Consider the following 15,307-nt stretch of genomic DNA (forward strand, 5'->3'; position numbering starts at 1 on the left):
AATAGAATAGATATGTACAAATAAAATAAATAGAGTAAAAAATATGTACAAACATATATACAGGTGCTGTGGGGAAGGGAAGGAGGTAAGACGGGGGGATGGAGAGAGGGACGAGGGGGAGAGGAAAGAGGGGGCTCAGTCTGGGAGCAGGGAGGGGCATCCTGATCCTCGTGCTTCGTTAGCGCGGTTCACACCACGTGGGCCGAGGAGGAGCGTCCTGAACACCGTGCTTCGTTAGCGCGACTCGGCCCAGCTGGAGTAGGGAGGAGCATTCGGATCCTCGTGCTTCGTTAGCGCGCTTCAGACCACCTGGACCAGGGAGGAACAGCTTGGGCCGGGAGCCGCAAGATGCAGGCGGTGAGTAGGCTTGGGGCCTCCAAGCTGTCCTCCTGGCCGGCCCTCGGCCGGACCAAGGCGGAGGGGCAGGAGGATGGAGGGCTGGACCATCCCGGGGGGCTCTGGGCCTGAGGGCTGAGAGTCCGGGGGTCCGAGGGAGCAGAGCAGCGCAGGGCTCAGCCGGCCCGGCCTGCCTGTGGTCGCCCGGCCTGTGGCTCCACGGTTGGCTTTGGGCTCCCGACTTCTGGCCAGTCTCTGGCCGAGGAGGTGGGACGTGAGTGAGGAGGACACGTTAGGTATTGGACTGGGGTCACAAGGGGAGCGCTCTTCCTCTCCCTGGAAGTAAGGGCCGTTTTCTCCAGCCCTCTAGAGTCTGTCTCCCCCATTCTCCAGCCCCCGCAGGACTCTTCTCCCCCATTCTCCGACCCCCGTAGGGCTCTTCTCCCCCATTCTCCACCTCCCGCAGGGCCCTTCTCCCCCATTCTCCAGCCCCCCCAGGGCCCTTCTCCCCCATTCTCCAGCCCCCCCAGGGCCCTTCTCCCCCATTCTCCAGCCCCCCCAGGGCCCTTCTCCCCCATTCTCCAGCCCCCCCAGGGCCCTTCTCCCCCATTCTCCAGTCCCGTCCCCCCCAGGGCCCTTCTCCCCCATTCTCCAGTCCCCCCACCCCAGGGCCCTTCTGCCCCATTCTCCAGCCCCCCCCCAGGCCCTTCTCCCCCATTCTCCAGCCCCCCCAGGGCCCTTCTCCCCCATTCTCCAGCCCCCCCAGGGCCCTTCTCCCCCATTCTCCAGTCCCCCCAGGGCCCTTCTCCCCTATTCTGCAGCCCCCCCAGGGCCCTTCTCCCCTATTCTGCAGCCCCCCCAGGGCCCTTCTCCCCCATTCTCCAGCCTCTGCAAAGTCCTTCTCCCCCATCCTTCTTTCTCCGCAGAGCCCTTCCCCCCCATTCTCCATCCCCCACAGAACCCTTCTCCCCCATTCTCCAGCCCCTGTCTCCCCCCTTTCAAGACCTGACCCACTCCCCCCAGCTCCTCTAGGGACCATCTCTAGACTGTAAGCTCGTTGTGGTCAGGGAATGCGTCTGCTTATTCCCTGGAGAGTCGTATTGGACTCTCCCAAGCGCTTAGTATAGTGCTCTGTACACACTAAGCGCTGAACAAATACAGTTGAACGGGCCCCTCCCAAACATCCAGGGCCCCCATGCTCAAAAAGGCTGTGTCCTCTCAAATACCTGCAGACCCCAGGTTAGTCCAGCACTCGTTTCTTGAAAATGATTCTTTTCTAAATTGGGATAAAACCTGGCTGAGTCTTTGTACCATTTTTGAGTGTTGCTTGGAGTTTCTGGTAAAGAACAATGAACAGACCGATTGCGATCAATCAGTGATATTTTGAGTGCTTACTATTTGCAGAGCAACTCAACGTTCATCATTAATTTCATATCTTAGCATGTCTTCAAAAGGCGTTGTATTTTATTTGTCTCCCTGGAATGTTTCTCTCTAATACAAATGAAAAGCAATTTCTCACTGTGTCCAGATAAAGGAAAAAGAAACCACTTCACCAAACGCCAAAGGAGATAAGGACACTAAGACAGCACCAGACGAATTCTATGTAAATATCCACTTCATCTTTTGTTTTCCTTGCTTCTTTGATTAACACTGTTTCTGATTTGCCTTTCATGTGAACACAGTCAAATCCCTGATATTTATCCCATAAACAGTAATGAACAAAAGAACGATGAGTTCTTTGTCAAAATGTGCTTGGAAAAACCTTTTAAAGTCAATTGTAGGAACTTAAACTGCGTTACCACGTGTGTAGTTTCAAAAATGAAGGTGACTGGAGTACCTATTTGAGACAAGAGTAAGTCTTTACAGCTTTAATCTTGGCTAAAAAGAAATTGAATTGTGAGATTTGGCCGGGAAAATCAATCCTATTGAATTCTAAAATAGTAGAACTTATTATTTAGGATGGAAAACGTTATTTCCATAAAAAGAATGCTACATTTCTGTATCTGCGTTTCACAAATTATTCTTTATATTATGTGCTATGGGTGAACAATAAGGATAAAACAATACTTTTTCCCTCACAAGGTCGTTCTCTCTATAGTATTGATTTACTAGAAAAAAAATCCCTGATTTTTTTTTTTCTGTTTGTGTCATGGTTGCAGGAATTTTGAAATACTATGTTTTTTTCTGACTATTTTAATACCTGTCTCTCCCCCGCCCCCCACCCCGCCTTCTCTCCCTCCTCCTTGTTTTCCTCTCTACACCCAAGTAACAACTAGATTAAGTACCGTATGTTACACTTCATCTCTCCTTTATTAGGAACATCCCTTGTTCAACTCCCTAGTCTAAATCACATTTATTGTTTTGAATAGTAATGGAAGGCTCTTAAAAGTATGTACCTTACAACCTGTATTTTTATTTCCAGTTTCAATCACTTATAACTGATGTATTTCATGGCAAAGGATTTCAGAAAATAAATGAACTATTTCCTCTAAAAGTGACCTATGTTCCTCAAAAATGTGACAAAGTACTATTGAATCATCTTGACAGGCTGATAAATAAGGCAAGTAATTTAACTTTTGATTTTGTATTTAAAAACTATACCAGACAGTACCCATTTTCTTCAACGTTAACACTGGGCATCAAATATTTTATAGGAATTGGATAAGAATGAATTCCACAATGTCTCACTGTTGCTGAAATGCATTAAACAGTTCTTCAAAGGTGATCTTAAAGAAGATGAACATCTGTTAATCCGTTATGGACTTATTTCAAAGATAAGTATCCTATTTGCATGTTTATTAGCCTTCCTTAATTGAAATGAGGTGACTATTAGATATGGGAACACAGGCTTCATGAGATTGGGGCTGTCTTGCCATGACATTGAACAAGAATGAAAATGTCTGCTCCAAACATCAATAGTATTTTTTGAACGCTTACTATGTGCAGAGCACTGTGCTAAGCACTTGGGAGAGTACAACTAAAAGAGTTGGCAAACATGTTCCCTCCCCACAAGGAGCTTTTCACGGTACCCCACCAGAAGAGGGGAAAAAAGAGGCTATCCAGGCTCTGTTTGCTAGCTCTAAAAAGCACCAGTAGTACAGTGCCTGGCACATAGTAAGTGCTTAACAAATACTATTAAAAAAATGAACAGTGCTTCAAAATTTCCTCTGTGGCAGCATAAGTTGGGTTTGTTCTGGCAAGAGAGGGAATTGGATGTAGTAGTAGTGGTAGCAGTAAGTGCTTTTATTGAGCACCTATTTAGTGTGGGACAGTGTACTAAGCATTTGGGAGGTTTAATTGTGTAAGTGCTCTGCTCAACAAAGTGTACAATCTGGGGGAGACAGACAGAAATATTGGCAATGTTAATGTGTGTACAAGAGTGGTTCGACATAGTGCTCATTTTTGACATTCATTTTCTAAATTATTTTGTGAATATATATTATGTATATACACACTTCAAATTTTATTTGTGTGCAGAGCACTGTACTGATCACTTAGGAGAGTACAATACAGCAGAGTTGGTAGACTTGTTTCCTGTCCACAAGCTTGCAGTTATTTTTCCTCCTGTTCTCTGTGCTGTAAATCTGCCTGTCTCCTCCAGATATCATGTCGTCTATTGTACTCTTCCAAATGCCTCAGTGCTCTGCATTAAGGAGCTCAGTATTCACGACTTAATGAATAAATGTAAGTCGTAGATTTGGGGGCAGAAAGCTCTTAGGGTGGTGATGCCTCCACTCAGAGCTTGGTATACTGAAATTTCCCCCAACCCCAGATTTTCATGAGGGCAGATAACATTTTCTGGGGGTGGGGGTAGAAAAAAAGGAAGGAAGCAGAGGGAAAAGTGGCAAGCGATGGGTGGATATAGTGACTTGTCATGATGTAAATTAAAGATAGGAATTTTTTGTTCTTGTTAAGGGCCTTGAGGTATGAGGGAGGCTCCCAATTCTTATGGGATTCCTGCTTCTTCAGTGGAATCTTCGTTGGTGCTATCAATCTTTTATCCTCACATAGGGCTATTCTGAAAGTGCTATTAGTCTTCATTCGGGGCATTTTATTTGGGTAGGGGTTAGAAAATATATTTGTGCCTGAGGATTTTTTTTTAAAGTTTCTCCACATCCTCTCATCCCTTCATGAAGCTCTCTGCCACCAAAAACATGGCATTCCTTGCATTGACAATACCAGACTGTCCTAAAGAATGGAGATTTAATGGGACACAGAGGGTGGGAAGTGAGGGCTGCAATGTCCTTTGGATTTTGTAGTTTGGTTTGTGGAGATGGAGTTGGCTATATAACTGTTATATTTTTGAAGGCTTCCCAATTTCATGACCATTTACAAAATTGATAACTGGCTGCTAGACCAGATCCTATTCTTTCAATATGTTTTTTTCTCACCCCAAAAGGGAAGAATACTGTAGATTTCCACTTGAGGAGGTCTGTGCAGAATTTTATCTGGCCCTAACAGTCGATTCTGTAGTGTGCCATTCACACACAAGATTAAGGGTCTGATGAGGCCAAGTCAAAGTTTATTTATTTATCTCCCCAAAATGGGAATGTGTCTTTCCTCCCAAGAAGATATCGGACTGATTCTTAGAGGGGATCAGCAACAAGACAAGGAGTAGGTTGGGGAGGGGGAAAGTGCTTTTGAGTAGTTGAGGGCCCTAGACCCTTGAGCAAGTGCCCGTGGATAAAGCGCTTAGTACACTGCTCTGCACACAGTAAGTGTTCAATAAATATGATTGAATGAATAAAGCAGCCCTGAGAAGTAATAGCAGTAATCTGAGCACCCACTGGGATGTGTGACCTTGTATTTCTTTCTATTTGTACATGGTTTCCTGGTTTGAAAGAACAATAGGATTTCTGACCATTAAAGAGCTGGCCTTAACTCCGTCCTTAATTAATGTGACAGAGGATTTTTTTGACATTGCATTGGTAAGTATATTAATTTATGGGAATGGGGTGGTTTGTGTTGTCAGAAACCTGTTTATCAACTCTTCCCTGCAGGAATCTTGAGAGCATCTGTGAAACTTTGGATTTTTATGAGAAGTTGAGCAGTGTTGAAGATCATCTTAATTTAAATTTGAAGGCTCCATTTGATGTGGGAATCATCATAATTCACGGCCATCCAATTTGAGGGGTAGGATGGGTAAACAGTGAAGAATCTCCTCACTGTCATCATTATCAGTGCCATTTATTGAGTTTCTATTGTGTGCAGAGCACTAAGTGCTTAGGCGTCCACCAGAAGCAAAGAATCAATCGATCAGAGGTATTGAGTGCTTACTAGGTGCAGAGCACAATACTAAGTGCTTGGGAGAGTACTATACAATAGGGTTGCTAGACCCAATCCATTCTGTCAAAAAGCTTACCATCTAGTAGGGAGCAGCTTACAAACTAATGGTTCCTTCCCCTTAGGATCTTTCAGTCTAATGGGGTTTACTTAATACATTATTTACAAGGACAAAGAATGAAGATTTAGCAGAAAGTAGCACTATCCTCTATTTTCCCATTAATGGATGATTACCCACCAAGCCATGTCAAAGAGGCCGTTCAGTACAGGAGCCGTGATAGGTGTCAGAACTGGATGGGTAAGTGACCCGGTGGAGGACAAATATGTTAATAGGGACCAGGTATATATTTTGTCCTTGGTGTTTAGTACAGTACTCTGCACACAGTAAGTGATCAATAAATATCATTGATATGATGGAGGTAACTGCTTCTGGCCCAGATTAGGTGTTGGCAAGGAAACGGGCAGGCTGATGGGAGCAGGTCTGCTTCAGTAATCTTTCTGTGGGAGGGAAGTGAGGCCAGCTGTAGTAATGGCTGCATGTGACCCAGGCCAGGATGTCCATAGGCAACTGAAGATGGTGCTTATTTATCCAAGAGGGGGAGAAATCTCTCCTGCCCCTTGGACTGATGGACACCCTCTACCTAGCAGTTGGGTATCTGTTTCTTCTCCATTCACCCACCTGATGGATAGGTAAAGGATGTAATATACAGAATTTAAGGATTATTCTAAAAGACCATCTGTCACACTTTAGCTAATTGACATTTTGTTGTATTTTAAGGAGGAAAAAAAGCTATTATGGAACTCCAACAATTGATGTTTCTGAGTTAAACAACTCACATTTTTAAGTCAGTTGGCCTTTTTGTTTTCTAGTTACTTCTGGGTTTCTCTTTATATGACTTATTTCTCTTTATCTGCTCCTTGGACTGATGGACACCCTCTACCTAGCAGTTGGGGGTCTGTGTCTTCTCCACTCACTCACCTGATGGATAGATAGGTAAAGGACATAATTTGCAGAATTTAAGGATTTTTCTAAAAGACCATCTCAGCCTCACTTTAGCTAATTGACATTTTGTTGTATTTTAAGGAGGAAAAAAGCTGTTATGGAAGTCCAACATAATTGATGTTTCTGAGTTAAGCAATTCACATTTTTAAGTCTGTTGACCTTTTTGTTTTCTCGTTAATTCTGGGTTTCTCTTTGACTAGGTCATTTTGAAATGCAGTAGTGAAGGTGAGTAAATTACTAGCTACTTGTAAGCTAAAAGTGCCTTAGAGAGGCAGCACCTCCCTGCCAGTGATGTGGCTTAGGAGGACAGGTATAATTAATCAATGGTATTTATTGTAGTAAGCACTTGGGATAAGTACTATTTAAAACATCCTGGATGATTGCTGGCATGTCGCATGGAACTTCTACCTTAAAATGGGGCTGTGTTGCTGTTAGGGTGAATGAGAGGACAGTCTGGCATTGGAGAGGGGTGAGTCACTCTTCTATTCTACCTGAAGGTGTATCACAATCTGCTCCGAGCCTTTTCCAGCCATTGCACAAGGCCAGAGAGGGTACTCTTTGTGAGCTGTCCTATTTGTGTTTGTCCCAGAGCATAGGGGAAAATGGAATCAGTATTTGTTCCATTCAGAGCAGGATTTAAAAAGTTCAGGCAGAGACGGAGTGATTTGTTCACCGTATGACTTGATGTTTGTTGCACTTTCCCTCTTCTGATGTTGCTTGGTGTGTCCCTTTCAAAAGCTGGCTTGATTTGCTGAAATGTAATGGCATTGGGGGGTGGGGCCGGGGGGAGAAAGAGAGGTGGGAGAAAGAGAGATGGAAGTGGGATTTGGGAGCTGGGATGAAATGGTACAAACCTGAGGAAGAGTGTGGGAGTGATGCCTGCCTTAAGCAGACACAGCCCTGAGGAAGTCTACCTTTAATGCTCAGAATTGGGTTGACTTATTTAGAATTCTTCAGCTGAAACTTGACTTGTTTATGCTTTCAGGAAAAATCCAGCTGTTGGATTCATTCTTACTCAGCATAGGACTTGCAGTAACAGAGAAGAAAATCAATTTTATCATTCGACAAGAGGTGTGTGCAAACAATGAGCTAAGTGTCTAAGAAAATGATGAAAATTAAAGTGGATTTCTGGGCAGTAGTTCCTCATTTTTTGAGATATACTCTGTTTAAAAGGCCTTGAGGACCCTAAACTCCATTCTGGACACACTACCCCGTGAAGAAAGAAAGAAATTATCTTTGTCAGAAGATATACATGTGCTTACGTGAGTGGACTCTGAACCCATTGCGAGAGAAGACATTAGTGATATGTATTAGGCTTTATTGTCTCTAAAGTATCTCCTTAGTAGTGTGGCTTTAACAAGAACCTTTAACTTTTTCAGGCCACTGGGGCATCATTTAATCAATGCGCTCCAACAATGTAATGCAGGCACATAGGAACTTGAATTTTGGATCAAGTGAATCAAAAAATCCAGTAATTTCTCTAAATTTAATATTCTCTAAATATAAATTTAATTTAAAATAGATGGATTAGAGACAATTACTCTAAATCTGTCTCCCTTTTTTAAAGCTGATACTGAGATTACACTGCAGCTTTGATCTGGGTCCTAAAAACTCTGTATTCTGCGCTGAGAACTGACTCAGTTTTATCTTGATCATAGGCTTGATGATTCCATTGAATAGTCAGGTGATTTGGGATTTCTGTTAACTTCATTTATCTATGTATAAAAAATCTGGTCTGCGTAGTGTTTTTCAACTCAGTTTGAAATCTCCATGAAAGGACATAATCTTGGCTAGGATCGCACAGCAGTTAAAACTTGGTTTAGGAATAAGATTGTTCAGTACTTTAATGAGCAGCATAAATTAAAGTTATTAAAGTTTAACCTGATTTAGAAATGGAGGTAATTGACCCAACACATCACGTTGTTTATTGGGTATATTGTTATATGTCCTTAAAATTGATCTAATCACATTCTTGGAAAATTGTCATTTTTTTTTCAGTCAAGATCTTGCAAGGACAATTCTGGAAATAGGGGGTAAGATATTTTGGAGTATTATTGAACTTTTATTGTGAAAGCTGTGCACACATGCTAAATATTCTGTTTCGACGCTTGCACATTTCAGAGGGAAGTTTATCTTAAAAAATCCAGGAACCAAAAGTAATCATCAGCTTTTGCTTTCTAATCACTCCTTTTAAATGGATTTTAAATACCCTGAGCTCGTATAATACAGTGCCTCTGTCCATCTTATTTATTCAAGAGCTTCCTTCATATGTTTCATAACCTAAGATGGTGTCTTAAATTTTCATATTATTTTCTGATATTTTCTTTTCCCCCTAGTGCTTGAAGCTATCGTGTTCATGATTAAACCATTCCAAGCCATTCCCATCATTCAAAAGTGTCATTCGTTAGTACGCGTACTTACTGCATGGAAGTAGTGCCATGGAATGTTGCCCAAGGTTAAATATTCAGTTCCTGCTTTGTGTTGATTTGAGAAGACATTGGTTTTCCTTGTGCTGAAGCCTTTTTGTAAGCCTGTATTCATGTCTAGCCCTTGTTGCCGTAGACTATGACCTCCAGGCTGCCATTTCTGAAGCTCTGTGCAGGTTGATGGCCAAGAAATCCAGGAACAACCTTGCTCATAAATGGTTTGAAGATAGCTTTATTGCGCTAGCTTTCAAAGAGATAAAGGACAGAGACTTTGAGACGGTGAGAGTGCTTTCAGAAAATCAAGTTTTATCGTTTGATTTTCAATTGAAATGCAATCTGAGAACTTGAAATCCTTTGGAAAGATTCCAGTTCTTATCAGTGATGCCACTATTCTCTCTCTGTGCCTAGTAATAATAGTGTTTATTGAGCACCTACTATGTGTAGGGCACTGTGCTATGGCGGGGAAAATATAAGTGTGAGAATTAGATATAGTACCTGACCCTCTAGGGACTCTCAATCTTACAGTAAAGCAGGGACAGGTATAATAGAAAAGATGAGATAATATGAATATAAAATCATCATAAGATAAAACTCAGAGTTCAAATCTGGTGGTAAAGGGATGCTGTTGAGGTCTCATTCATTCAATCATTTAATTCATTCAGTCATTCTATTGTATTTATCAAGCCCTTACTGTGTGCAGAGCACTGTACTAAGTGCTTGGGAGAGTACAATGCATCAGTAAACACATTCCCTGCCCACAGTGAGCTTATAGTCTGGGGAGGGAGATGGACATTAATAGAAATAAATAATTACAGATATGTACAGTGCTCTTCACACAGTAAGCGCTCAATAAATAAGAATGAATAAATATGTACATAAGTGCTGCGGGGCTGGGAGATGCGAAGAACAAAAGGAGCAAGTCAGGGTGATGCAGAACCCCACGTGGGTTTCTGTCAATCCCAATTTTACAGATGAGGAAACTGAGGCATAGAGAAGTGTAATGGCTTGCCTAAGGTCACACAGCAGACAAGTGGTGGGACTGGGATTAGAACCCAGGTCCTTCCGACTCCCAGGCCAGTGCTCTATCCACTAAAACACAATGCTTCTCACCCACTTAGTCTGTGAGCATCATGCGGGACAGAGACTGTGTCTGATCTGATTGTATTGCATCTACCCTAATGCTTAGCACAGTGAATGGCATCTAAGTGCTTAACAAACACGACTTATTATTGTCTTGAACAAAATTACCCTGATCAAGACAACAGTCTTTTCATTATTTAAATATCTGAAGCTAGAAGAAACCAGGGTATTCCCTTTCTCAGATACAAGTGCCCTTCTTGGAATAGTTACTCTTAATACTTCAGAGCTCTGAGCCATCATATTCCCCACACAATGGGGGCTCGAAGCAGGATAATGAGGCTACTGGGAAAATGAAAACTCTAAAACTCTAAAACCAATGATCAGGTGACTAAAGATGATAATGAAATCAATTAATGGAAGTAGGGAAAAATTTTGAACCCTATTTAATATATTTACTGCATACTAATTAAATTGAACATTGTTCCACAAAAAATAAAGACCTTTTAGAAGTACTTGAGAAGTAGCATGGCCTAGTGGATAGAGCATAAGCCTGGGAATCAGTCAGTAGGACCTGGGTTCTAATTCCGGCTCCACCACTTGTTGCCATATGATCTTGGGCAAATCACTTAGGTGCCTTGGGCAAGGCACTTCTGTGCCTCAATTACCTCATCTATAAAATGGGGATTAAGACTGTGAGCAATTTATCTGAGCTTGACTTAAATTTTAGTCAATCGATTAAAATGAGCTGAAAACTGGGAAATATTTTTGGGTTTTTTTAGTCTTCCTATTTGTCCCTTTCAGTCCCCCACCTGATATTTACCCCTGTCTATCTCATGCCTCCCTCTTATTCCTCTCATCCCTCATCACCCTCTCGCTTTAATGCTCTCCTGTGTCTCTCATTTCTTTCTCCTTTGTCCCATTCTCCAACTTCCTCCTATTTTTATGCCTCTCCCTCTCCTCCTTCCATTTCTTGCTCCCATTCAAACTGGCCTCTGGTGCTCAGAGCACTTGATGGCTTCAATTCAAGTGTCACGATTGGAAGCTATTCTTTGGCTCAGTCAGGCCTTGGCCCAGTCCACTGTGAAGGCTAGATGAATGCCACATGGTCTGTCCCCAGAGAATTGCCCATGTATGCACAATCCATACAGGGATGTCTAGGCAATTACTGATTTAGTGATCCAAGCGGAACAGGCATGTTTAAATTGAAGTGTTTCTTTCCTCTATTGAACACATAGAAATAAAACACCCATGTAATACTGTAAGTGTATACTTTGCTAAAAGAAGCGTTTTACAGTCGTTACATTTGATATGGCTATTTTGAATTTTTTGGACCTTCTAATGCAATATGGTGTCCATGTTTACCTGAGCTAAGGCCCCTTTGGAAAAAGGAAATGTATTGCACAAAGTTGCCCTATAACACTGGGATTGTGTTCTTGCAAAACCCCGTGGTAAGGAAAACTAGTAGTGTTGTACTGGGTCATTCCTCACGTGCCCCCCACAATCCAACGTGTTCATCGCATACATCGTCTAGCAGATCTGTGTAATTTTGTCTGTTTTAAACTAAACCATTGTAATATTTAAGTCAATAAGAATTTGGTTTAAGATTTTTTGAATCTTGGAAACCAGTACCAAATGAACATTCTTTGTCTTTAAGGACAGCAGAAAGTTTCTTAATCTTCTAAATAACAGACTTGGTGATGAAAGAGGGTAAGTAACCCCACTGTATTTGCAATGTTTGTTGTCTCTAAGCCCACACTATTCCCAAGATCAAACCAGGCAGGAGTATTAATTTTTGCACAGGGTATCTCTTTCATTCATTCAATCGTATTTATTGAGCACTTACTGTTTTCAGAACACTATACTAAGCTCTTGGAAAGTACAATTCAGCAGTAGAGACAATCCCTGCCCACACCAGGCTTACAGTCTAGAAGGGAGAGACAGACATCAAAACAAGTAAACAGGCATCAATATAAATAAATAGAATTATAGATATATGCACATCAACAAGTAAATGGATTAATATAAATAGAATTATAGATATGTACATATATAGACAAGTGCAGTGGGGTGTGGGGGTAGAGCAAAGGGAGTGAGTTGGGGTGATGGTTAAAGGAGGGGGTTCAGCATGGGGAGAGAAGGAAAAATTGGACTATTAGCTGGGAGCGGAGAGGAATTTACTGTCTTTTACACAATCTATTCTCAGCCAGTACCTGTTAAATCCCTGTCTAATCCCTGGTGCCGTGGACTGGGATAGATATCCTTATCCTATAATCAGACCTTAGCCCTCTATTCCTTTTTTGATTTAATTCCCAACACCCTGAATCACTTTTTTTGTTTTTTATGATATCTGTTAAGCACTTACTGTGTGTCAGGCACTGTACTAAGCACTGGAGTAGATACAAGTTAGGTTGGACACAGTCCATGTCCCTTATGGAGTTCACAGTCTTCATCCCCACTTTGCAGGTGAGGTATCTGAGGCACAGAGATGTGAAGTGACTTGTCCAAGGTCACACAGCAGACAAGTGGCGAAGCCAGGATTAGAACACTGGTCCTTCTGACTCCCAGAGCCACTCTCTATCCACTAAACCACGTTGCTTCAACCCAACAGCTAGCATTTTTGTATACCATCCTCAGCACTTGTGTATAAGTGTATACTTACTGAGTTATGCATTCATTTATGTATTTGGATTACATTATCATTATGTCTGCTCCCCCATTAGAAGAAAAGCTCCTTGTGGGCAGGGAACATGTTTTATGCTTTTGTTGTCTCTTCCAAGTGCTTTGTGGTATTTGTCTAGTCTAACCATCCCTAGAAATAGCAAAAAATTTAAATGTATCCTTACTGAAGGCCATTGCCAAAAAAGGCTGCAGAAATGAAGCATCAGCATCATTTATCTTCTCTTTTAAGAAGGGTCTCCCATCACTTAGATTTATCCTGTGGGATCATGGGGATTGAGGCCCTGGGATCATAAGAGAGTTGAGAAGTAGCTAATACAGAAGTAGGTCTGTAGTTCCAGGAGTCTTGGGGAGATGGATTCATTCAATTGTATTTGAGTGCTTACTGTATGCAGAGCACCATACTGCACACTTGGGAAAGTATAATATGAAAATAAACAGACACATTCCCTGCCCACAACGAGCTTACAGTCTAGAGATGAGTTGGTTCTTACAGCCAACACTGGCAGAAGGGATGCATTCCTTGGATCCTCTAGACTTGAGAGTAAATTTGTCTCTGGTTACAATTTATCCATGCTTTCTTTTACATTTGCAACACATTTTAATGCTTGGAAATGTTAATTTGTGTTTGTATTTTTCAGAGTATATTCCTTTCCTTGCATCGCTGCCTTTGCTGACAAGAATGAGGTATCCTGCACCCTGTGTGTGTGTGTGTGTGTGTGTGTGTGTGTGTGAGGGGGGGGGTTAATGATGCCTTCTATCCCCTTAGGTGTCTATGGGGGCCTACTACGGCTCTATATTGTCAGAATGTTATCAGAAGGAAAAGTCTGACAAATGAACACTTTTGAGGGACAATTAGTTCCTTGAATACAAATGTTGGGTTTTGCAGGAGCAAATCTAAAGATAGAGTCCCCCTTCCCCTTCCTCCAGAAAGCACTTACTTCCTTCTGGCTCTGTCAAGAGTTCTGAATGGTCGGTGCTTTGCACATAGTAAGTGCTTAATAAATGCCATCATTAAAAGATCAGTGCCTTCTTGAGCTATGACACATTTATCAGACTTGGGGGGAAGCTGGGGAGGATGTTTGGGTAATTGGAGTGTGTCTTTCAGGTGAGGAAACCAACTGATGAAAAGCTGGAGAAGTTTTGGATTGATTTTAATATTGGAAGCCAGAGTATTACTTTTTACATCGATAATGCGGAGGTAAGAATCTTCTTGGCCATTTGCTTATGCAAAAAACCTTACAGAATATTTATGTGCAAGTGGATGTCTGTGTTCTTTTGAAAGGGACTTCTGTGGGATTCAGTAAGACTTGAAAAGAAAGCAGTGAGAAGTTACGGTGTAAAAGGTAAGAACAAGGCATAAATGTGTGCTTTCTAACCTATCTGTGGATAGTTTGGGGTGAACAAGGAGACAGGGAAACAGAGCTAGGAGGTAAGGGAGCTATAGTCAACCTATTTTCAAATGATCAGTACTTTTAGTAGTAATGTAAGCTGTGGTTTAGAAATATAATAATTGTGGTATGTAAGTGCTTACTATGTGTCAAGCACTGTTTTAAACACTGAGGTAGATACATAACAAAGTGTTGGCTATTTCAAGTACAATTAGGAAACAACTGAATTTTGCTTTTGCATTAAAATCTAAAAACATGGAAACAACTGTCGTAAACATTTCCTTGAGCGGAACATAAAGTTTCTGTTTCTTTGAATTTAACAAACATCATCATAAATGCAATGTTTTTATTTTCATTTCAGTAAACAATTATAGGCACATCCAGGGCTTTGCTTTAAAGTTTCCAAGAACATTTGCCCAAATCATGAAACACATTTAAGGCCAAACTTCCCCAGAGGCACTAATAATGGTAGTCACTGGTTTTTGGGGGCTAAGCAGGGAGGGGAGTTGCATTGGCCATCGGAAGTAGGTATTTGCCTACACTGAAGAAAAGATTTCCAGTCAACGCATGCTTCCTGAAGGGTATCCAGCTGACTTTAAGGCAGACAGGCAACTAAATTTTGGATAACTTGACTATACTCAAAACTCCTTCTGGTTGGGTTTTCCTGGAAATTATTGTAGGGGAAACTCTTGAGTAGGTCTGTGGGCTTCGTGAAGTTGGTAGAAGGGTTAGGTAGACTTCAAGGGAAAAATAATCAATCAATTCCATGGTAAATATTGGGAGGACCATAGCGAGTTTTGGATGCTGATTTTATTTTTAATCCCTTGGGCAAATCACTTCACTTCTCTGTGCCTTAGTTACCTCATCTGTAAAATGGGGATGAGTGTGAGGCCATTGTAGGACAAGAACTGTGTCCAACCCGATTAACTTGTGTCTACCCCAGCGCTTAGAACAGTGGTTAGCACGTAGTAAGCACTTAACAAGGACCATAATTATTATTATTAATGTTTATGAGGGTAAGGGGAAGACAGGGAAGTACAGAGGGAAGGAGTTGTGTTCAAGTTCTTGTTCTAGAAAACTCCAGACAAGTAGCAGTGGCATTATCTAAAACT

General features: G+C 41.8%; 1 protein-coding gene across 1 annotated transcript in view; it reads left to right on the forward strand.

Moving 5' to 3' along the window:
• The first annotated feature begins 348 nt into the window (after positions 1–348).
• The window catches only part of SYCP2L (synaptonemal complex protein 2 like), a 47,175-nt gene continuing 32,216 nt past the window's right edge, over positions 349–15,307 (forward strand). The window contains exons 1-14 of the mRNA XM_038771480.1: positions 349–357; positions 1,865–1,939; positions 2,759–2,896; positions 2,991–3,110; positions 5,160–5,264; positions 6,823–6,847; positions 7,608–7,693; positions 7,796–7,884; positions 8,621–8,655; positions 9,185–9,327; positions 11,783–11,835; positions 13,446–13,491; positions 13,913–14,005; positions 14,090–14,150. Coding sequence (XP_038627408.1) covers positions 349–357; positions 1,865–1,939; positions 2,759–2,896; positions 2,991–3,110; positions 5,160–5,264; positions 6,823–6,847; positions 7,608–7,693; positions 7,796–7,884; positions 8,621–8,655; positions 9,185–9,327; positions 11,783–11,835; positions 13,446–13,491; positions 13,913–14,005; positions 14,090–14,150 — 1,078 coding nt within the window. The remainder of the gene's footprint in view (positions 358–1,864; positions 1,940–2,758; positions 2,897–2,990; positions 3,111–5,159; positions 5,265–6,822; positions 6,848–7,607; positions 7,694–7,795; positions 7,885–8,620; positions 8,656–9,184; positions 9,328–11,782; positions 11,836–13,445; positions 13,492–13,912; positions 14,006–14,089; positions 14,151–15,307) is intronic.

The sequence above is a fragment of the Tachyglossus aculeatus genome, chromosome X2 (genome assembly GCF_015852505.1).
Source record: "Tachyglossus aculeatus isolate mTacAcu1 chromosome X2, mTacAcu1.pri, whole genome shotgun sequence".
Lineage (NCBI taxonomy): Eukaryota > Metazoa > Chordata > Mammalia > Monotremata > Tachyglossidae > Tachyglossus > Tachyglossus aculeatus.